Raw genomic sequence first — 26185 nt, 5'->3', positions numbered from 1 at the left:
CAAAACTTGAAGGTCAACATATAAATAACGTATTTTCATTCAAAAAGCCCTTTGTTAAGTTCGGATCCATGTTTAGCCTTAGGTTAGCATGTAACACGACCCGCCTTTAACATGAATTACTCCTGTAGAACCAGATTATAATAATAATTCATAATTATAATCTTGTTACTCCGTCTGTACATTATTCTTTCGCCTTGTTAAAACTAATTACTTACCGATCGTTGTTAGTTGAGACTTGAGGCCGTTCTTTGCAGAGTAGCAGTTAGTAACATTACGCCGGGTGTTCGTTAAAGGGTAAGTAGATGGTAATGGTAAAATTTTGTGTAGCAGTATTGTGAAACAGAAGTTGGTTTACCTATAGGTTACTGAATAATTTGACATGATTATATTTTATATCAATTTGCTTGATAATTCGTGGTGGCCCGGAGGTTTAAGACGCTATTCATGCAGAATGCGAGTACGAAACCTACCACCAGACCAGAACCAGATCCGTACGTACGAGCCGTTGCGTTTCGCGCGCGCCTTAAAGAGCCATCAGACCACCACAGATGGGGCCCAGTAGGGCTGATGCCTGATCCGGAACTGCGTACTATCTAGCGTGTTTAGCGGAACTCCGGCTCGACTAGTCAGTAAGAGTCTGACACTCCCTTTCGCCTCACCTATGAAAAAAGTAGTCATTGGAAGATTTTCCCACCTCAAAAAATAAGGCCCTAAAATATTATATATATTTTGTCAGACACAAATAGATTGCGTTACTAACTAACCACACTGCAATCTAAATATAAAGAAAACCTAACATTACGACATAACAGGTATTCCAACCGCACAAGAGAAACCTTCCTACATCAGTATCATGATTGCTCATCACAAGACAATTTCCTTTAACGCACGCCTATCGCTGATTCCATTCCAAAGCATCCACTTCTAAGAAACGCGACAGTTCAGCCCATCAACAATTTAATCAACATTGTGACGTCACTTCCAAAATTTCGGATCAACGAAACAAACTTACAAACAACACATCTTAAACTAAAATGACATTGAAAATTGAACCTTATTCGTTAAAGATTACGGTTGTGCGGATTATGTTGTGAGCCGCTTAGTGATGTTGTCAATTATTAGGCCACCGTGGAAGAGATTTCTCGTGGATTATGGAGCTACGCTTTTAGTAATTTTCCGTATATGAATAGTTTAAGGTTTTCACGTTTAAATGGAATTGAAAATTTTAAGTCGGGTTCGTCACTTTGTTTTATATAAATAAGGACATCTAAAAGCATTATGAGTCAGCCTTGTTAGTTCAGTAGTTACTTTAGTCGTCATACAATGTCTTTGTTTGAACCTAAATCTGGTAATCGATGTTTCGACTCGATCATTCTTGGAAACAGAGAGTCTATAATAGTGTTGTTGTCAGTTCTCAAGGTTTTGGTCCATAGGTACACGTTTCAGCAAATAATACAACGTCTGTTTTGGTCCTTAGGTACAAATATTTCAAAAAATATCTTACCTTTTCATTCTAGTTACATAGCATAACCTTCTAGTTACAACTAGCTAACTAGAATTAGCTGTTCGTAACATTAAGCCATACGAAGAAAACAAAAACAAAAACCCCTACAAAATAGTCACTATCCAAAATCACCGCTACCAAACTTTCACAAAATTGTATCATTACACAAGTACACAACAATATCAATTGTCTACTAATAGACTGTAACCGCAAACCCAACGAAGCAACATAATAAGAATCAATATGCAAATCTCAATTTGACATCGCCCCAATCCGCGGGCAATTTAGCGTCCTGAATCAAATTCGTACGCCTTATTAATTCGTACACCCATCTGTTTCGTATCCCCGTCTTGGCTTGCTGTCTCTGAACCAAATGGGTCAAGGTTTCAAAGACATAACCCAGTTGAATGAAACCAAATGTCAGCCAATAATACGAGTGGATTACTAGAGATTTATTCGAAGTCGGTTGTATTTATCCCGGCTTATGTCGTGAGCTGGGCTGAGTCCTGTATGGAGTTTCAATAGCATATTCAAGAGCTCACAATATGAATTTATGTTTGTTATTCTGTGAAAAGAGATGTACTAATTTTAAATGGTCATGTCTCACTGAAGAGAAATCATTCAGTTCTTGTTAATAGCGTTATCCTGGATTGAAATCATTCAGTTCTTGTTAATAGCGTTATCCTGGATTGAAATCTAGCTCTTAATAAAAAAGTCTGTAGAACCTAATAAAAAAATATCAGGCTAGACTTCTAGACTCATAAATAAAAATAGAGTGTCTGTTTATTATATTCACGTAACGTCTGCTTTTTCGGGCTTACATGCATATGAATATGCATACGATACACTCCCTAGCACAAACATTATATTTTTTTGTAGATTTGGCTTTGTGTTTGTTCTGGCTAATCTTTGAAATGGCTATACCTACCAATTTTAACAAGACTTTTATTGGCAGGTAGCTGATGTACTAAGGAGTAAATTTGACTACTTTTACTAGTCACAAAATCCGTAATACACGCGCGTGAAGCTATCAGCTAGTTTAATACCTATATGTATAAAATAATAACATTCAAAAACTCATTTTATTAATACGGAAAGTGTTTTACTAACACGTTAATTGTCTAACTTAGCACAGAGTCAGTCAGCGGCCATATTAGTTGGAGACAATCTAGCATCAAAGTCGTGCTTCTACATAGGGAACACATATTACCAACGCCTGTGTATTGTGGACACACAGTTCCTAATTAGTTAGTAAAACTTCTCCGTGAAAGTGTGATTGATGAAACCGTGACTGTTTTTCCCAGAAAGGCATTATAAACATAATTAGCAGCATTTTTTTTTTTGCTGTCGTACATGATGATTTTACCGAGTCGTTAATAGGTTTACTACATTTAATACTTTTACATATAGATTTGGAACAACAAAGATCATCCAAATATATGATGTCAGTGATGATCCAAGTAAAACATTGCGGTTGCTATGTAAGCAACCAAGCATGAAATCATTGCAATGTTTGCAGTGTCGAATTGTGCCATTAGTCATCCGCTCATTACCTAAACGATACCATTTACTTTAAAAATAAAGTGATTGATTAGAAGCTTCTGTCAGCAGTTTCGCCCGAAGTTCCATGGAATACAAAATAGACAATGTTTTATTCCAGACCATACTGAAAGAAAGAAGAAAGAAAATTTAAAGAAGAAAGAAAAATTAAGAAGAAAATAGTCACCTCCGGTTTATATACCGTTTTAACGTGTTTGAGGAACAAACACATACAAAGTTTCGCATTTATAATAATGTTAGTATTAAGATTGAAAATAAGAGCAAAAATGGCAAGTAAATAGAAAAAATAAATTAAAAACTAATAAACCCACCAAACGAACCACGAAGACAGTAAAGAGGCACTCTAACCAACTAAAGAACTAAAAGAATCCAACAACTACATTGCCTTAATAAAATAGACTTTAAGTGCTTGATAACTAAGTCTTCTATTGCTAGAGCTAGCAAATGTCACTCAGTGGACAACCCTTGCTACCTACCTGGTAGACAAATTAGATTCCAACTGCCGCGAACCGCTAACAATTGTGAATAAACAAGATTTTACAAGAAGGTTTATTTCTTTTTTTTTTGCATGAAAGTGATGAGTGGTCTAGAATTCATGACAAGTACGAAAAATCGATATCGATAATCGACACGTCAATCGATCAATAGTGAAATTTCCTTTATGATATCATCATTATTTTACTTCAACCATAATAAATAAGAATGAAAGTACTTAATAATAATTATGTCAATTGGCTCACGAGGTTGTCGACATGTGGAATGTGGATTCGGCTATCGTTGTGCCGATAGTCGTGTCGGCCAACGGTTTAATACCCAACAGCCTCGACAACCACCTTAGAAGGCTGGGGTTGGGCGGATGGATCAAGGGCCTGATGCAGAAGGCAGTACTCCTCGAAACGGCACGTATTGTGAGGAGGTTTCTGTCTTTGGAGCCCTAACCACCGGTAGCTTGGACCATGCTCCCGCTACTGGTTGGCTCCTATTTTTATATTTTTAAATGTTATTTTGTTTTTTATTTTTATAAGTAATGTTTAAAAATATAATTTTAGAGTGTTTTAAATAAATATGTAGAATAAAGATTATGTCAACATTTATAAAATATATTTTTAAAATCTTATATTAAAACTATTTTGGAGTGAGAACTGAGACACTGAACCTGAATTGTACATTGACTCGTAGACGGATTAAAAATAGATTGTCCTATTAAAAATTCCTGACTTTTATTTATGGACGAACGAAACAACAAAATTGAAACGTCAAAAGTGCAATCTTCGTGAGCGATGGCGCGAGAGTGATTTAAAAATCGAACAGTTTGCAGAAACTCAATTTCGGTTACTGTATGCGGCTTACTGGCCACAAAAGACGTTATAAAATTGAATATTTGTTGCATACCGGCCACGTAACCTTTGGATTTTTAAAAATGGAAAATTGAGTGAATGAAAATTCTAAATCTGTTTTCTATAGGCTATGTTTAGCAACTATATACGTACGATATACGCCTTAAAAATGGAACGAAAAGAAAAACTAAGATATCTTATCTATGATCATACTCATGGACAAGATTACAAGTCCAAGGATACATTAGAACTTCAGTTTTAAGATAAAACAATTCATCATCTGCTCGTCAATCTCATTGAAAAACAGCCGACCTTTTTACTATTGAACTTGACCTTATTCCTACACTTCGTCTATGCGACGCATTATTCAAATATAAATTCAACTTTATTTCAAAATTAATAAGGATAAAAATTCTATGAATAGATATATAGGTTGACCTGGTGCCGTTAGGACAATGAACTCGCAAAGCACTCACGTCATTGCATTATCTGCAACTTATGCAGGCTTTATTGAAAAAGCCTTTACAATCTTCGTTTTTTTTTTTTGATGGACAATCATTCAATGACTTCTCACGCCTTAGGCGAGGCGAGAGGGAGTGTGAGTCTCTTACTGACTAAAAACCACCCCGTTCTTACTTCTGCTTTTAGACCCAGGGTAACCCGCTAGGCAGCCCGCAGCTACGGGTCGGTATCAGCCCTACTGAGCCCCATGTGTGAGACTGTGGTGGTCTGGTGGCTCTTTGAGGCACGCGCGGATTTGCAGGACAATTTCGTAACTTCATAGTTATCATAAACAAGAAGAGTCGTAAGTTTTATATTCATCAGATCTATTATAATTAAACGCTGTACATGTCACACAGTCTACAGGACATTCCTTCGATCAAATATAGAAAAAAAGAAATAAAATGATCAAAGTTTAGCATTAGAAAATGCGGGTTTAACAAACTTTTTTGTAGTAAACCACTTCAGTCAATTAATATTGTTAACCATTTTTTCAATAACACTATACGAGTACATATACTAAATTGCACCTGCAGTTTAAGTGCTAGCAGATATTACGAGCAGCATAAACCCCAAAGTACAGCCCAGAGGCCAGTACAGGCCAGTACGGACCGGTATAAACCGGTACATTCCGCTTTGTTTACGATCTCTATTTAATCTGTACACAGCGGCAGATACCGCGCATATTGATTAACAGTTTACGATTATTGCGCTGTAAACTATCCCCACTCGAAATGTTATATAAAGATTACGTGAGACAATAAAATTTGGGGAAAAATCCATTGTTATGTCAGCTGTAACTTGCATACGTAAGTCAAGGTTGAAACGCATTTTTATACAGTTTTTTGTTCATCAGTATAGGTAGTTAACATACTTTTCTCTAAGGACCAGTAATGGAAATCAATCTTCCGTACCGAAAGACTGATGAATTCCTTTATTTGTCTAAATCAAGAACTCGGATACACTGAATTCTTCTTATTATTACTGAATTCTTCTTAATATTCTTCCGAAAATCGGATACTCAATAAGACAAGTACATAACAACCCACGCTTTCACCAAGAAAAATAAAAAATATTCTCAAAACACAGCACCAAACTTTCACCACAACCTACACCTGAGCTTAGCAACAAAAACCGCTATCAGTAGCTGATACGTTACATTTGATCTACGCTAGAACTTAGCAACAAACAAAAGTTACGTGATACGTTACACTTGAATTATTTAACACAAGAAATCCCTGAAGACGGTTGCTCGTCGCTCATTAGGGCAACACACGGAATGTTTACAAACAAATGGAGCCCTGCAAGGGTGTACAATTACGTTACACGTGGCGCACGTACGAACGACAATTAGTTATTTATACAAACGCTTTTAGGATTACACTAAACAATACTCCTTGACTTACTGTTCTACGTAATGGTTGTAAGCGCGGTTGCTAACTGCCGTACTCAAAGACATTTAATGATTACTTAAACCTTAGTAACGATTTTGTATTAAAAACAATTGCTAAGGACTGGGTTAACCATTAAATGACTCTGAGTACGGTGGTAAATGTTAAATTGGTGAATATTTAAAGACTACTAAGTTTCTGCCTCGTTGTTCAAGTAAATCCTAATGCAACTGCTAAGTAACGGTGTCGGGTTCCATTCCCACATCATATTAGAATAGAATAGAATAAACATTTATTTCAAACAAAAGCCCATATATTGTTAGTAACATATAAAATCCTTATAAAACTATTGTTAGTAAATACACAGATAAACACAAAGAATATTGAAACACCACACAGTAGCGCCGTCCTATGCCAGGCCCTGGACGCGACCACCCTCTGCCTAATCTCATGCCTGGCTAAGAGCAACATTAATTAATATATTTCTAGATAAAGTTACTTTGATTAAAACACTAACTAACGAAACACCGAGGGATGCAAACCACTTAATTAATCGCACGTGGCATGCTATAAACAAATGAGTATTGTCACTTGCACGTGTCTATTCTCCGGACATAAGGACCGAGATGAGGGTCGTCTATATGCTAGAGATTAGGACCAGCGAAATGACAAAGATTATTTCCCTGGGTAACCCAAATTTATGAGGTACTAATTTACTTAGTTTATTAATAAAATTATATTAATAAAGAATAGTATTACATTATTAAAAAATAATAAGTTATTAATCAAAACTGGTGATATGTACTGCATTGTGCGATATAACGTAATTTTTTTCTTTGGTTGTCCTCAAAAAATATTGAATTCTTTTTTCCAAAATTGGATCGAGAACTTAAAATACTACGTTTTAGATAATATTATTTGTCCAGTGAGACATCTACAGAATATTCTCATACATAATTATATTCATACATGTATATTTAACGTACACAAACAGTAATTTAATATTCTATTAAAAACATCATTTCGATAATGATGTTCGGTAAGGGTTGATTTCTATCTCATCTGTCCCAGCCTAATATCGCTGAAGATTTTACCCTAAACAGAAAATATAAATGGAAAAAGGGAAAGGTTCCTTTTATACATAATATGAAATCTGTAACGAAGATACGCAAAGTCCAATTACATTAGAATATTACATTAGATACGCTTTCCTATCTTCTTCGGGTATATTTTTTCACCACGTCCAATTTAATAAATGTTTCCAATGTCAGCTTTTAGCATAATCAGCTATTTTCTTCGCCACTTTTGAAACCCCTGACGTAAACCCCAAGAATCATGAGTCAGCTGAGCCATGTGGTTATGAAATGTAGTCTTAACAAAACTGCTAAACAAAATTGTGTTGTAGCAAATCACTTTAAGGTACAAAATAAATAAAACTAACACAGCGCCAATGACTATTTTTATTAAAACCATTTTTATTAAAACTATTTCATTTGTATTGGCTCCGTTGCGCAGTTGAATTAAAAACAAATATTTTATTATTTACGTTACCTAGTACGCACAAGGTTAATATTTTGGCAATTTATTTGCCATTACAAAAATATCGTGTTAGCATTTAGATAGCATATTGTTTTCAGATTACTTAAAATTGAGTATTTATTAGGAAATTTGTGATTTATTTTCGTATGCTGAAAGTACTGTTTGGTCGATTTTTAGGAAACGATGGATGAATCGTTTATCTAAATAAAACAATTGGTCTTTTATATAATTTTCGGCAGATAGTACTAAATGAATTATAACAAAGTAAGGAATTGTCACCGGTCGATGTTTGAAAACCCCAACTAAAACGTCTTGTGTTTGGTGTGATGATAAAAGCCCTTTTGACAACAAAAACACGCTTCTTCTTATCGTTTTTAGACCTTTAGACTTTTTCAAAAACTTTAAAAGATTTCTAGTGATACCCGACATCATCCAAACCTCTTCTATATTTAATCTATTTCGGTAATGGCAACGCGTCTGTAGGTCTCAACCCTTTTCAACGTGGATTGAAAACCTCTCTCATAAGTTCACGCTTTCATTTTTACATCAGACGTGTAGGCTCACAGATTTATATTGTTACAAACTCAAATGTTTCATTTCCAATGAAATATATTGTTCTACAAAGTCACGAAGTTCAGTTTCCCTTGAGAAATGAGAGTATATTACACTTTTTAAAGGTTTTGTTAGTTCAATTTAATAAGTTCGTGTATTGGAAAAGGCTGAAAAAAAATCTGGTTTCATATTAAGTTTGTATATCTTTGAATCCCCAAAGGGTTAGGCCACGTAACACGTACCTACATTTATTATTAGTAAGTCTCATTGTTATAAGGGAAGCCTAGACATCATTGGGGACGTCATATGTTGAGTAGTGGACGTCTTGTGACTAACATAAGGATGATGACTGCCAACTAACTATCTTCCCAATCCCCGATTCCCCAATAGCCCTAAAATTCCTAACCCCCAAAAGGCCGACAACGCACTTATAACGCTTCTGGTGTTTCGGGTGTATATGGGTAGCAGCGATTGCTTACCATCAGGTGATCATCATCATCAACCGAGAGACATCCACTGCTGAACAAAGGCCTCCCCCTTAGCCCATCAAGTGATCCGTCCGGTGAATCCGGTGGCTTATATCATAAAAACATCTCGTCAGAATAATCTGACATCAAACACATATTCATTCTAATTTCGGACCAAAGGACCACAAATCACATATCTCATACTGATTCAAAAATCGATCTTGAGAACAACCATCGCGCTTACCACAGCTCGACATAATAATAATATGCTAACCAAATATTAATTCTAACCGAAACACAAACAAAAAATTATAAAGTTAAATCCGAAATTAAATTACCTACATCAAACAAGAACTTAAGTTAAAAAACTGTGTACACAGAAATTATAATACCAGTACCTATATACCACATAAGGCTATTCCAATTATCCTTTACGCAAGCAAAAGTTGAGTTATTTAATTCAGAGTTCCAAAACGTAACTCGTTAAGTTACGTTACGGATTTTTGTAACGAAACGAGCGTCTGTTCTGAGTAACAGTTCGAAATTACTTCAGTTTTTTAGTTTTTGTTTCGTATTTCTAAATTATTAGACAAATACTGATGTTGTTTCAAGCCTGTAGGGTATGGAACTGCTGCCTAGCGGGTTACCGGGACGCCGGCTCAAAACCAGGAGTATGAACGGGGTGGTTTTTAGTCAGTAAGAGTTTGAAACTGGGCGAGGCGAGAGGGATCGCCTTTCTTATATGACAAAATAAAAAAATATGTGTCGAATATTTTTTCATTACCTAACTGACGGACTAAATAGATTTTTAATTATCATACCCCGTCATCATCCCTATTCCCTGTTAGAAGAAAACAAGATGTTTACACTTGCTGCTAGGTACCATCTTGTGACCAAAAATACGGCAGCGAACTTTTTAAAATTCTAGAAGGTACCATGTATTAGGCTTGCCAATTAAATGGGATATACAAGGAAGAAGTGGGTGTTACACTTTAATCTACCTTTGAACAAAATAATGTTATGTTATTTTATATTTTCGAAATTTTAGACAAACACCGGCATCGCTCCGAGGGTATGGCTTAAACACGATATTAAAAGGTTGGAGATCAAAGGAGTTTTTGCTCGCTTGTAATGGCCGAACGTTTGATTTCATATAACTTATTCTGTAATGGTTTATGTTTCATTCGGTAATTAATGTTCGCGTAAATAACATTTAGCTTTGTATCTTTGTAGATAAATCTGTTAAAGGTAGGAGAATTAACTGGAATTGAAATGTATTATACCAGTAACACCTACATACATATGGTGAATAAGCCTTATTTAAAATCTATATATTAATTATTAGTCAGCCTCATATGGAAAGATTGAATATTGATCATACTCGGAGATTTTATATTTTATTTTTAGCTTCATATCTTTTATCCTGCCTATATGGGGGTGGAGGTGCACGTTACGGCACTTATTGCCACTGTACAATGGACACCCACTTTTCAACATTTGTGTTAGATCCCAAGTAATAAGGGGTGAGCCTATTGCCATATGCCGGATACAATTCCAATCTCAGTGCTAGTAGCATTGTACTGAGAAATTTTCGAACAAAATGCCCAGATGACCCCTTGTCGGCAGTCGCACTTGCAAACATTCGACCATCGGGGCATTCGAAGATTTCAAACTTATAATTTGAAATTATAAATCCAAGTTTACTCAAAATCTTTTCCTATACCATATACAGGGTGACTTTGAATTCGACGTATTCCTCTCGGGAGCTGATAATACAACTCATTTCCTACAATATTAGCCCTGAGGTCCTTGGGCGGAAACTGGCTAGTTTCTGAGATATTCAACATTTTTGGTTTTGGTAAAAAAATCCCGAATTGATTACAAAAACATCAATAAATAAAAAAATACTGGTTGGATTTTAGTTATTTTGGTTTTAATCAGTTGCCAATGCATCAGTTATCATTTACAAATACTAATAATGGCAGAAATATCATTCGTTTTAAAATAGCAAGTAATTTCCTATGAAATTTTGTTTTGTTTCACTAATTTGGTCAATAGATAACTGGATTTATTTCGAAAAAAATATATGACACTAAGCGTACAGACTATTAGAAAAACTTCCTTGGTTTATTAGCTACCCAGAAACGTAAAATTATTTACAAAATTCCCAAAAACAAATGAATTAATTGATGATAAGTAGAGTGTAAAGAGAAAAGCGCAATTTCAAAAACATCTTAATTTGCAAAATTTTGTTCAAAGTGACTTCCCCTACGACGAATACATGCCCGAACACACTTCCTTATCTCTACGGTCGACGGTCACTCTTGAACTGAATATGCGTCTTATTTCGTAATTATCTTCAAATATGTTTCGGAGAATATAAATAAGGGACTTCATGTAAAAATCAACCGGCGTTAGGTTGTGGTCATTATGCATGCCATGTAGTTGGACCGCCCTACCAATCCAATGCCTGAGAATCAATGAATCCGACCATTACCGCACAATAGTTCGATAATGCACGTGTCAATCGTCATGTGGAATAAATTCGTCAATTAAATTAATGAATTAATTCAATACGTAGAATAAGTTTATTCATCTTGTTTCTAAATTCAAATTTAAAACAATGACCCTAGCACATTCCTTAAATTTTTTTTCATAATTCACATCATTTAAATTGTTGGATGAAAAGTAGGGTCCAATCAAATAATTATTTATGATACCCCTGCAAACATTTGAATTAAAACCAATATGCGCTAACGATGGTTTACTTTTTTCGGATTTTGTTGAGTTTTTGTGGCTAATAATGGATATTGTGATAGTTTATCCAGCGTACTATCGAACTACTGTGGGGCAATGGTTGGATACCTTGGTTCCCAGGCGTTATATTGGCATGAGAGTCCAACTACATGGCAAGCGCGGTCTCCAGAATCTAACGCTGGTTGATTTTTACATGAAGTCCCTTGTTTATGCAGAGAGTATTGACCGAGCATCGAATTCTCCTCCAAAACATAGTGACGAAATAAAACGCATATTCAGCCCAAGAGTGAACGTCATAGAGATAAGAAAGTGTGTTCGAGCATGTATACGTCGTAGGGAAGATCATTTTGAACAAAATTTTGCAAATTAAGATGTTTTTGAAATTGCGCTTTTCTCTTTACACTCTACTTATCATCAATTAATTCATTTGTTTTTGGGAATTTTGTAAATAATTTTACGTTTCTGGGTAGCTAATAAACCAAGGAAGTTTTTCTAATAGTTTGTACGCTTAGTGTCATATATTTTTTTCGAAATAAATCCAGTTATCTATTGACCAAATTAGTGAAACAAAACAAAATTTCGTAGGAAATTACTTGCTATTTTAAAACGAATGATATTTCTGCCATTATTAGTATTTACAAATGATAACTGATATATTGGCAACTGATTAAAACTAAAATAACTAAAATCCAACCAGTATTTTTTTATTTATTGATGTTTTTGTAATCAATTCGGGATTTTTTTACCAAAACCAAAAATGTTGAATATCTCAGAAACTAGCCACTTTCCGCCCAAGGACCTCAGGGCTAATTTTGTAGGAAATTAGTTGTATTATCACCTCCCGAGAGGAATACGTCGAATTCAAAGTCACCCTGTATAATGTTTAAATAATTAAAATATAAATTAAATACATATTGTAAAACGTCTCATTAAAACTTGATTACACCGTAACACAACTAAACAATATATCAAAAAACATAGAAAAAAATCTTTAAACAATAAGTCTTGACCGAATTACCTTATATTTAAATTAAATTTTCCCATATTTACAAACTTGGATCACGGAGCACTTTCACAATACCTCTGTTTGATGTTCGATATCACCTAAAGGGATCTTCAATTTAAGATTTTAGGGGCCAAGGCCTTCCCGGCTGTTCTCGTAAACAAATATATTATTATGTACATAAGGATCAATGTGCCAATAAACCTATGTCAAAGTCTTTGAAAGGTTCGTACGTAGCTATAGCGCGAGCGGAGAGAAGGGAATAATAATATGATGTTTTGAAAATGTTTCCTAAAATATTTTCCAGTTAAATTCAATAATGGTTAAGTATCTTATGGGTATATACAAAGTATTACTGGGTTGTTTATGGTTTTTCGAAAAAATTCTCAGTAGTAGCACGGAGTCTGGAATTGTTCCCGGTATATGGCAACAGGCTCACCCCCTATTATATGGGAATTATAACACAAATTGTGAAAAGTGGGTGTACTTTAACACAGTAGCATTACGTAGCGTAATGTGCACCTCTGCCTACCCCTTCGGGGATAAAAGGCGTGACGATATCTTATATGTGTTTGTAGTTGAAATTTTTTGATTGTCCAAACAGGATCATGCTCTTTGGTGGTATTCATAATAAACTAGTATAAGTTATCTATACTTAATATAAAATTAAGTCGGGATTTCCTTCCTGGCGCTATAACTCCAGAACGCACGAACCGATTTCCGCCGTTTTTCATTCATAGGAAAGGTCTCGGGCTCCGTGAAGTTTATAGCAATAGAAAATTCAGGATTTTCTTTAAGAGAAAAGCCGGAAAAGAAGGAAAATCATTGGTGGCGAAACGGAGTTCGCCAGGGTTCACTAGTAACTGTTATAAGTATGATATATTAGTTCAAAGATAATAATCTGTGAATCACAACTTCGTACTATTGTCCTATAGTGTTTTATAGGAATTCTCTGCGTATACACATTTCTCAACGAATTGACGATTTTACGTTTGTATTAATATTTACTCTACACAAATAATATTATTTCAAGATGAATATAATATTGGTAAGTTACTCGTACATTTCGACTTCAAGTAGTTTGCTTGTCAGCGGTCGCCTTAAGCTCAAAACGGACACGACTAACTTTAATGACTTTCATAAATCAATATTGGCTAACGTATCTAATAAAACAATGAAGATAGGCCTCAAACGAATTACGGAACGGACTGCTCAAAGTTCCAAACCACCAAATTACTTCAATTATAATTTGCATTTAATAATTCTGAACACAAATTCAGAAATGGAATTGAATTATCTAAATTGAACTGTCATTGGTCGCCGTACTGTCACTGTAAGTACGTTAGACGGCCATATTGGTATTCCATTTTCAAATTCAAATGACGCCATGTTTGTTTTGCATTTGACAGTTATTATTTCAAATAAATTAATTATTATTAGAACATCAATTTTGGTGATTAATTTATACGTATTTTACCTGTTTTGTTGACTATTACTCGTAAACCTTATATTTATATTCTCTTTGAAAACTTGGAAAGAACGTAGATGATTAATTAGGAAGTTTCTTTTGAAAGTTATTTAGAGTCTTAGGGGAGAGAAATAGGGAAACTTGTATCATTTATTTGTCATTTGGGCTAAGAGTTTTTTAAGACAAAATTGTTATATTACAATACAAAAACAATAACACCAAATTGTTTAGTTAATCCGACTTTATTGTAAATGTATGAGTGAACAAGCAAGACTAGATTAGTTTAAATTAATTCCGAGTTAATATTAATATTAATTGCACTGGCTTTACACGAGTATGTGTATGTACCTACATTTCCCGAGTAATAATTAGATATTATTCAAACAAGTTCCACGTTACGTTCTGCATTAAAATTCTCAGTAAAGGCTCTGAGTATATATTATTATAATTAATTTATTGAATGAAATAGTAGCAATAGATTTTTGTTACCTCAGTAAACATTAATATGTATAACAAATATACGTATGCGGAGGTATAGATCGGAGGATAACACTATCACACTAATATTATGCGTGTAAAATTTTGTTTCTTTGGATGTTTGTCCGTCAATCACGCTGAAACTACTGAACGGATTTTGGTTAAATTTGTTAAACAGATAGGGTATGAGCTGACTTGTGTGATAGTACTTTTTATTCCACAGAAATGCAGGTGAAGTCGCTGACAGAAGCTCGTGTTTAATAATCAGACGTCATAATATCTAATACAAAAAAATCTATAGATAAGATACGTAACATCACGCTTTTTTAAGCCCCCAAGACGTAAGTCTCCGTACCATTACTGTTTTTTTTTTAAACAAAACGTCTTAGTATTACATTACCCGACACACAGTCATTGCGAGACCTTGCAGTCATTGCAGGCTTTTATGATCACTCTACCAACGGGGCAAAATCGTCTAATGTGCAAACATCCACAGCACGATTTAACAACGAAAAGCTAGTGAACAATATACCACTGCTAAAAGAAGAAAATGGAAAAATAATTTTCTTGAAATACTCTACGTTGTACGTAGAAAATCTCGGTATTAAAACTATTGTCCTACGTTTTAATACAAGAACGCTTTTATATTGTTTTGTCTCTGTCCGGACGTGAATAGGAACAAATGGTAACATTTAAAAAATATGTATTGTATCTTATTTTCCGACCGCAAACAGACATGAAGGTAAATAATAGTTTTCAAATAGATAGAGAAGGGCTCTTTAATAATTATTTTTACACGTATTGTGCGTGCTGGTGTAAAAATGTAATGATACGAGTTATGGCATACTTATGTAGACGATAAATTATTATCTGTTTTGTTATTATAAATTAGATTTTCTTAGCGCCTGTTTCACCACTTTCATATAAGTGCCCGATAAACTTATGTGACAGATAGTGCATACAAATTATGTTCTTAATTCAAAGTTATCTTCTATCTTCTATCGTTCTACAGATTCACATTATGAAAGAAGTCCTTAAATGTAGCTTTATGAAACTGAAAATGTATATTTGAATATTAAATAAATAAATGTCTATCTGTATGTATAATAAATATTGACTGTTTTGAGTAAATTTGTATATATTTGGGTACAATTATTAATCCGAAAAAGTTTAATTTGGTATCTAATATTATCATAAAAAATATTTTTACGCATAAAATTTGTGTTTTTTTTTATATTGTTTATAATAAAAATCTCTAATTGTCTTTTATAATATAGCAAATTTTAAAAGTAAATATAGTAACAATCTGAAAACAATTAACAGAAATTAAAAACAACAATCAAGACGTTCGGTCCTTCGGTACGCACGCGAAATTAATCGTAAACATGAATGAAACAAGACAAAATTTTGCCTGCCACGTGAAAGTAAGAATCCAGACGAAATAATAATATTAGTACTTACGTTGCAAATCCAGGTGATCAGGACAGCACAGCAAAAATTGTGCAAGAGTTATCAAAATAAAAACCAGGTCAAATTTACGAAGAAACACACACTACAACACTAAAACTTACAGGCAAGGCATAGTACGCACGAAGATCACTTTTAAGGCATAATTTATTGCGAAATAGAAAGTTTAAAATAGATTTTCATTAATGATTTTTAGGTTTTTATATCGCACTATTTTTCGTTGCGACCGACATAGATTGAACGTCTGCCCGTCGCAGCGCCGAAAGCGCGACTGACGAAATCTAGGCGGGCGAGGCGCCGAGCAGTCTCGGCAAAGCAGGTGTACAACGCTGACATACACGGCTATGGATGAGGCATTACAAATAGGGATGACACGGTAACGCTATCTCTTTTATACTTATTTTAGCACCGTACTGGAATGTACTACGCTAGAAAGGGAGAGTGATACCGTAGTACGCTAGCGTTTCTAGTAAGCTGTAGGCCTTTGTCTCCGCCCCGCTACGGCGCTACGCGGGTTCAGTCTGACGTTTAAATATTAAAGTCCGGAGTGTATTTAAGCACACTGAGAGGGCATTATTTAGGCATAAGGGTCAACATGATCACTTATTCAAATGATGTAGACAATTATAGAATACTTTGTTTAAATATGAGCTTCAAATTGGCACTTTATTTAAATTTTTACATTCATTTCATGTAAATATGCTTGTTGATTTTTTTTTCTCTGCTTCTCATTGTAACTGTTTATCCAATAGATTAAACTGGATGTGTTGTAGACGGAGCTCATCTTAGTTAAAGGAATATAAGCAACACCGACTTTACTCTCAAATTCGGTACATATGGAAAAAGACAAAAAATGTGGCTTAGATGATTGAATACAGCTAATTCTAAGCTGATCATTGACAAAATTGGTAACTTTTTAAACAAAAAACTAAATATATCTTAAAAAGTTACATAACATGTACTTACGACGACAATAACACAAAAATATTATTCACATAAACAAAAACTGATATGTTCAAAACAAAAGTGAAAGTATGACGCAAGCGAATCCGGAATTAGTTCCGGAGCCAGATCGAATCGGAAATAACTATATCTAGGCCAAATAGGGTGATGGACTAATTCGGAATATATTTAGTTATCTTTAGCTTAATTTATTTCTGGATTAAGCTAAACAGGTCAGCTAGGTATTTCATGTATCACGTGTATAAAAGTTGTGGTAAATTTTGGAGTCCAAAATAAATATTTAATTATATTTTTGCTGGCTTAGAGGTACAGACCCGACCGCAAATTAAATGAACTAACATTCAGTTGAAAAAAAAGCATAACATATCTTTTTTTCGTTAACACAATTAAGTTACTTTTGACCTCTTTGTGGACTTTTTGTAATCTGTGACTTTGTTTCTGTTTTCTTTGTATTCTGTCCTGTCTAGTTGATTTTGTGTGAAAAATATAATATACGTACAAAAATCCCCCATAAACCCCACATCACACTAATATTATAAACTAGCTTCCGCCCGCGACTCCGTCCGCGTGGATGTCGGTCTTCGCGTGGATGTTTTATTTCTCCATTTTGAGGAACTCTAACAATGACATCTTATAAATATCTATTGGAGCCAAATACGGCTAGGCCCATAATAATTAAGGATATCCCTCTACTGCTGTTAAGCTTGCGTTCTGTAGTATAAAAGTGAAAAATTAAGATTTTTTTTTCTACATATTTTTCCAGGATAAAAAGTATCTTATTTTATGCCCAGGATAATAAGGTATAATTATATCAAGTTTCATCGAAATCGAACCGTTAGTTTTCACGTGATGCCTGAACATAGAGATAGACAGAAAGACAAAAAAAATTAATCACATATTCCGGTTTTGTATCGATCTATAATTAATAAAAGTACCTACGCCTTTCCTACTTAATAGCAACTAAGCGTAATTCATGTATATATTTGGTGTTTTTGTACCGATTTCTATTATTTTTTTTTATTTAATAGGTTGTTTAATGTTAACATTTTTTAATTAGGGATGAATGAGTGTCATAAACGTAAGAATAGGTAGACAAATATAATCAGAAAGCTTCGAACTGCTAAGTTATTGGGAGTTATACGTGTTATTGTGAATCAACCATAAAATATAGACATTTGCTGTCGTGGAATATTTTTTAAATAATTTTAAGGAGAACATTTCCGTCATACAGGATTTCTGTGTAGCTTTAACCATTAAGGCTGCACACGCGACGGAAGCTTCAAAAATGGAGTAAGTTCTCCGGTTTTCCCAACATTTCCCTTCACTGCTCTGCTCCTATTGATCGTAGCGTGATGAAAAGTATACTATAACCTGCCCAGGAGTATGAAGAACAATTGTACCAAGTTTCGTTGAAATCTGTCGAGTAGTTTTTGTTTCTATAAAGAACATACAGACAGACAGACAGACAGACAAAAATTTTTCTGATTGCATTTTTGGCGTCAGTATCGATTACTAATCACCCGCTGATAGTTATTTTGGAAATATATTTCATGTACAGAATTGACCTCTCTACAGATTTATTATAAGTATAGATGTGAAAGTTTGTTTATTTAGGTGTTTGGAAACTACAGAATGCATTTTGATGAAATTTGATATACAGGCAAGGTATAAGCTGACTTGAGACCCTTGGTTATTCCACGGGTACACTGGTGAAGCCGCTGACTGAAGCTAGTACTTAATAATATTAGCTATTTTGGCGAGAAGGAGTAACAAATCTACAAAGATCCCAACAAACTTAGTAACAAGGATATCCATGACCATAAACTAAATCAGTAATTCACATAAAAATATATTACAACCCGCCCCTACACTCATTACCATCCTTCCATTAGAAAATGTATCAAACATTTATATAAAAAAAAAGAAATAAGCGGTGTATCAGTAAGTCAGCGTGGCCCATCAATCATTATGGTAAAATGATTATTATGATTGATCGCGCTGATGACAAACCGTATTGACGAATAATTCCCCAAGCCATAAACTGAGGTTATAAAGAAATTACTTTTTTTAACTTTGACCCACTTTATGATTTTCTTTTGTGTCGCGGGTGCGTTTATAAACATACTACAAGTTTAGATTCAGATAATAAAATTCTATTATAATAGTAAAATTATACAACTTTACCCAGACTCGAAACAACAACTTGTGAATCACACAAAGAGTTGATGCGTTCGGGAATCGAACCCGCTACGCGCGCTTGGTGGGTTTTAATCTGACACTCCCTCTCGCCTCACCCAAGGCGGGAGAAGTCATTGTATGATTTTCCTACCATTAAACAAAAACAGACGCAGAAGTTTTAAAAAATAAAGTAATAACTTATCCGTATCGAAAACTAAAACAAATCAATCAACGGAATTCATTCAAAATGATAACTAATGTCTTCGTTTTGTAAACAAAAGATTTCATAAATAAACTCATTTCAGCTAACATCTGTTACCTATCTGTTTTGGTAATTTTAAAGCAAAATATTTATTTTTCCGTCGATATATCAAAGCCAGTGGATAACAACAAATATTTACATATTTAATTTAAAGGTAGTTAATTAACAAATCAATACTGCGACAGTATCCATTATTATCTATAATAAATTAACTTAATACTAATCCTGCCTATAAAATAAAAACATGTATCATAAAAAATATTCAAACATCAATATTATAGAATATTGATGTTTGAATATTTTTTATACAGTAATAGTACTGTAGCCAACCCTACTACGGCGTAGACTCGTAGCTCGTAGCGCGTAGCACGTAGACAGCCTACGAGACAAGCCTACGTGCTACGATTTAGTAGCCGATTCTAAGAAAGATGACTTTAGTGTTTATCATAAAGATAGTTGGACTCCCCTCCTTCTCCCAAAAGGGGGTAGGATGAGAGGGATGAAAAAAAGAGGGAAAGTGTTCCAAATGACTAAGTGAAGACAGTGACGCTACTTAGTGTGAAGTCATGTAACATGTGGGAGCTATGACGCGATACTTTTAGGAAAAAATACGATGACGTCACACTTGGAAGAGTTTGGTGATACACTTGGCAAGGTGGACTCAGTAAGACCTACTTACTATAGCTGTCCCATTTTTCGAGGGTAAATAAATGATTTGTTTATTTTTTATATTGAGTTAATAAATGAGGATTATAAATGTCTGTAATCACACTAATATTATAAATGTGAAAGTTTGTTTGGATGTTTGTCCGGCAATCACGCTGAAACAATCGAACAGATTTTGATGAAAATTTATATACAAACAGGGTATAAGCTGTCTTAGGTGATATGACGCTTTTTTATAAATAAGTGAGAGTTAAACCTCTTTATACATAACACATATTTATAAAACGCAACAACAGCATGCAATAAAATACAATTTTAATTAATTAATTCATAAATGACATTGTCATCGTCGTCATTTAACAGCTTGACATAAATGATGACAGATGCGGTTTTATCCCGGTTTATGGTGATATATATTGAGGTTTGTTTGTACGCTCGATTACGCAGTAATTACGTGGTCCACAGCCCGTGACAGTCTTCGATGAACTATGAACCTACTTTATACATATAAAAAAGTTACTCTATATAATAAGGGGCATTGTATTCTACTTTGTTGTAAAGGCATAAAGAAAAAAATATATACTGAAATTGCATTAAACAACCGAAAGTTTTAGCTTAACATATGACTAACCTGACTAATTGCCACACTCAGAGACATTCAATGATTACTTTAACTTTTCTTTAATAACGATTTTGTATCGAAAACAATCGACAGGGGCTGGATTAAAGATCCACTAAATAACTCTCAGTGTCTGTCAGTTTTTGCGCCGTGTATACTTTTATTTTTATTTTATTTATTGTGTATGTTTATTATTTTTGTAATCGGTGCAAATAAACTGTTTTTCTTTCTTTCTTTTCTTTACGACGGTAAAACGAGGAGGCTACGAGAAAGTACGTCACAATAATATTTTTTAATACAAAAATAAATACTACTTCATTTGGCATCAAAATAAAAAAAGGTAAATAAAACTCAATACAATACCACAACCGATCGACACAAGAGCACATTAGTAAAATAAATAAAAAGAACAAAAGAAGGCGATCGTTTGTTCTCTTTTTAAATGATCATAGAAAGTGCATCCGTGCTTGTACTACTAGAACATAGAGTGAGTATGTATGTGTGTGTGTGTGTGTGTTCTGTACTTAATGAGGCACAGATAGCCATCTGTTTATCACAGTACAGAGGTTGGAGATGTTTAAAGAAAACAATTTAGAAAGGGTTCTTTGTAAACGATAAGGATTGCTCTGTTTAATTCTGTGCTAAGATTTTTTTTCTGTAGTAAGTATATATTTTTCTTTAGATAATTGTTTTTTAATACTTGATCCAATTTTAGACTGTACTGTGATTAGGCAACCGCCTACCACGCAACGTGTAGCGGGTTCGATTACCACACGGAGCAACTCTTTGTGTGATCGACAAATTGTTATTCCGGGTCTGGGTGTCTTTTGTATGTGAATTTGCATGTTTATAAACTCACTCACGACACAGGAGAAAATCCTAGTGTGGGGCAACGTCTAAAAAAAGAACAAAAAATCTTAAAAAAGTATCCATGCATCGATATGATACGAGTGGCAAATATAAACCTTATTCGTATTCACAGAGAATTTAATCAAACAGGTAAACCACTGCAGTTTAGTAAAATAAACATCCAAGTTTCCAACAATATAAAAATTCCAAACACATTTTTAACATTTTAAACTTAAAAACTTTCTAATAAAGTTTAAAATAAATCCGCGGCTAAGGCACATAGAATACTCCACGTACGTCACGGGGTATGCCCCACTTACGTCAATCTCGGAAATTACGCTGTCGTCCACAATATTGGAAAGTGTCTAATACAATATTTTGTCGCTCATATCACATGTAGAGGGTATCCGAGCCAGAATGTAAATTGGAACCCGTCATGGATATTAGATTGTACGACGCCAATCGGAAGATAAAAACTCTTTAGTATAATGTTAGATGTACATTTGAAATACGTTAATTTATCTTTAGGTGTTTGTTATTAATTATTAAGTCTTTGACTGCCAATAGAAAACTGTTGAAGGCATATCATAGTCAGGGAGGCTGTGGCAAAATTGTAACTTTTTATCTTAAGTTAACTTTCAATATGTATATGTTCATAATATCATAACCACTTTGTTAAAATTGACATTACCTATTTCTAGTTTCGATATAGCAGTTTTCTACTTTATAGATTAATAAACCATGCTCGAGCCAACTCCTTAAAATTCCTGAAAAAAAAATCAATATCAAAACTTATATTCTATTACTCACGTCCTTTTCCTTGGCATAGTATAGGGTGCGCCCGCGCAGCCTGAAGTACCGGCGCTGCCATCGCTGGAAGCTGCGCGTCTGCTTCATCAGGTAACCCTCCTTGACCACGGGCTGGGGACAAACAGACAAACATGGTATACAACAAGTGCCTTTAAATATTGTGACTTAAAGTTCTATTTATGGTACAGAGGAGCAAATGAGTAGAAGGATGAACCAATAGTAAACGACTAGCTCTGTCTATGTCACAAGAACATAAACGGACTTTTAAAAATGACTGCACGGTTGGTGCGGTGGCTGAGCAACCGGCTGCCGCGCAACGTGTAACGGGTTCGCGCACGAAACAACTCTTTGTATGATCCACAAATAGTTTTTTCGGGTCTGAGTGTGTAATGTCTATGTGAACTTGTATATTTGTAAACGCAACCACGACTCAAGAGAAAATCCTAAAGCGGGACAACGGTTTTAAATAAAAAAAAAAGAAAAGAGAACGCTGTTAAAGGACTACTTTAAGGACTAAAAAACAATTTCCAAACAATTTGTTTTAAGATCTACCAATACTAACGTTTTAACACAAGAAAAATGGAAATCCCACATTTATTACTACACATTGAACCATTAAAAACCCCATCTCAATAATCCAGGCCATCACACGTTCTCATTTACAAGTTAATTTCAACTTTATCACACTAGGAAAAGGACACAAAGTCCTTCAGCCGAGTGCCGTAGACGTCTCGACGCCACGTGAACAAACCCGTGCGGATAATTATCAAGACATGCGGAATTAAAAAGAAAGATGGCGGCGTCTGTGTTCGAGACGTAAGTCAAGAAAATGTAAAGTTTCACGGTTTAACTACTCTCGGTGTTTTCTTAGTTAGTTTTGAGGTCGATAACTATAAATATTGACTACCTCGTTGGCCGAGTCGTCGCAAGTGCGACTGCCGGACAAGAGGTCTCGGGTTCGATTCCCGGGTTAGGCAAAGTATTATTACTGGTTTTTTTCGGATAGCACGGAGTCTGGAATTGTGCCCAGTATATGGCAATAGGCTTATCCCCTCTTACTTGGAACTTATAACACGAATAGTGAAAAGTGGATGTACATTGAATAGCGGTGCCGCAATGTGCACCTCTGCCTGGTCTTTCAGGGATAAAAGGCGTGACGTTGCATACATAATGTGACCTGCACGCTTACTCTTGAAGCCAATCTCAATATTAATGCAATTTCAATCAAATAAAATCTCTATAAAATGTATCATTGTCAAAACTATACAACCACAATCGTAGCTATTAACATAGCATTCAGAGTACGGAATACGAGTATAAAGCTAAACTCTACTGAGTTTAGCTTTATACTCCATACCTTACCATATAGTTAAAATTCAATATCCACGCAATACGGATGCAATAGACGCTAGGGTTGCAATAGAATAATAGGAAATTTCACAACACCTATCAATGTCTATCGATCGAAATTGGATTCAAGAGTAAACCCCAAGATACCTTGCCTAACCGTAAGTCAATGTATGAGATTTGAGGTGCTCCCCACCAGAGATGTACTTTACTACGTTGCTGTAGATGCGTTCAGTCTGCGGATTTACCGGGGCTCCGGCTCGACAAGCAGGAGTAGGAACGGGGTGATTTTTAGTCAGTAAGAGTCTGACACTCCCTCTCGTCTCGCCCTGGCGAGAGAAGTAATTGTATGATTTTCCCCCCTTAAAAAAACCACTAATCATATTCATTGGTACGCATAGCATAAACCTTCTCCTAAGTCTGAAAAATACTACGCTGAAAAATGGCATCAAAATCGGTTCAACCAAAAGCGAGATAATCACGCACAAACATACATACATAGAGGTCAAACTGCCTCCTTTTTTTTTGAAGTCGGTAAAAAATGGGCACTCCTCTAACGATCTCTTCAAAAATAACAAGCTTAACACAATGTTACGACACTAAAATTGGATAAACCAATCGACTGATCCAAAAATGCCGGCTAAAGTATTAAACAAAATCGAAAATTAATATAATTTCAACGGATATAATATAATGTGCTCTTTAAAATAATATACAGAACCCAATTACGTAGGAACGCGAACCACCTCTTTGTGGTTTCACGGGCCATCAAATTTTAAGCGAAATACAGGGTCATACATATGTGTGCACATATTATATTTAGGTTTTGTTTATGCCATTACAATGACGTCATTTAACATAATTTAGTAAAACACCTGTTTTATTTTTCCACCAGAGATGTACTATGCTGCGTTGCTGTAGATGCGTTTGCCACCAATCGTAATCATTGGTACACAAAGCTTAGCTCTGGTGGAAATAGACTCAGTTAAGCTATGTATGTTTATGTTTTAAGCCGGTAAACAAGCAGACGGATCACTTGATAGTAAGCAATCGCCGCCGCCCATGGACACCCGAAACACCAGAGGCGTTAAAAGTGCGTAGTCGACCTTTTGAGGGATTAGGAATTTAAGAGTGGTTGGGGAATCGGGGTTGGGAAGGGGGGAAACCCGTAATTGGGCCTCTGATAATCACACTTGCACAACAAAACACAACGCAAGTGTTGTTTCACGTCAATTTTCTTTGAGGCCGTGGTATCACTCCGGTCGAGCCGGCCCATTCGTACCGAAGCATGACTCTCCTTCACTTAAACTTACTCCTTCGTGAACTAAACCGTTTGATGTTAAGTTAATATAATTAGCTTCTCATCATGTCACAGCATTAGCTACTTTGAAAACTCCCAAATTCGTTTGTAAACTGAGAATTTACGATGCCTATAATTTATTTCAGAATAATCTTCACAGTTGAGGAAACTTTACTTAAAGGATTATGAAAGAAAGCCACTGGGTAGGCACTGTTCCAACTAATATTATAATGGAAAAATAAATTACCTCTTTGTTACGTTTTTATAATATTTTAATTGCTAATCCGACTCTACTTTATTTAAAAAATAATGTTGTCTGAATAAGGTTTAGTAGTAGTAGATTATTTTAAAACGTTAGACAAGTATTATTTATTTTTTTACGGAATAAAATATTATACTTTCGATGATATTATTGATTTGAAATATCGCGTGACGTCACTTCTAGGTACGTTTTATACGTAAAAATTACGTATTTGCTACTACTCCCACTTTGATTGGTTTTATATAAGTATTGTTATCTTATACGATAAAAAATAGGTGTCTAATATTTTTCAAATATTTAACTGACGGACTAAATAGATTTTTAATTTTAAATTAAATTGATTTTTATCCCGTCATAATCTCTTTTACTTATGTACATATCCCTTGTGTTTATAGCAAATTAATCCTAGTTAGTAACGACAGAGGTTTCAAAGTCAAACTTCTATTACTGACAATTTCGGAATGCTTTTCATTTTTCAGAAGTTTAACTTGTATGAGAGTGACGGATGAACTTAGAAGACCTCATACTTGGAGCTTGGGAATTGGCTGTCATACTTAGGACCACAGTGAAATAATCTTTGCACTATTTCCGAAGACGAAATAATTACCTTAGTTTTAAAAATCCATTTTGTAAATGTTTTACTGCCTCGTTGGTCGAGTGGCTCGCAATTGCGACTGCCGGACAAGGGGTCTCGGGTCCGATTCTTCGCTCTTTTCGGTTTTTCGAAAATTCCTCAATCTGGAATTGTGCCCAGTATATGGCAATATGCTCACCCCCTATTACATGGGACTTATAACACAAATGGTGACAAGAGTATATTGTATAGCGGCATTACATGCCGTAATGTTCATCTCTGCCTACGCCTTCGGGGATAAAAGGCGTGATGTTGCGTTGCGTAAATCTTTT

General features: G+C 34.8%; 1 protein-coding gene across 2 annotated transcripts in view; it reads right to left on the bottom strand.

Annotated features, from left to right (window-relative positions):
- Positions 1-26185, bottom strand: part of LOC118268702 (myb/SANT-like DNA-binding domain-containing protein 4) — a 128119-nt gene that overhangs the window by 84806 nt on the left and 17128 nt on the right. For both annotated transcript variants that reach the window (XM_050697655.1, XM_050697654.1), the window contains exon 2: positions 22371-22481. In XM_050697655.1, the coding sequence (XP_050553612.1) occupies positions 22371-22481 (111 nt within the window). The remainder of the gene's footprint in view (positions 1-22370; positions 22482-26185) is intronic.

The sequence above is a fragment of the Spodoptera frugiperda genome, chromosome 12, assembly GCF_023101765.2.
Source record: "Spodoptera frugiperda isolate SF20-4 chromosome 12, AGI-APGP_CSIRO_Sfru_2.0, whole genome shotgun sequence".
In the NCBI taxonomy this organism is placed as follows: Eukaryota; Metazoa; Arthropoda; class Insecta; order Lepidoptera; family Noctuidae; genus Spodoptera; species Spodoptera frugiperda.
This window is presented reverse-complemented; position numbering and strand designations above follow the sequence as displayed.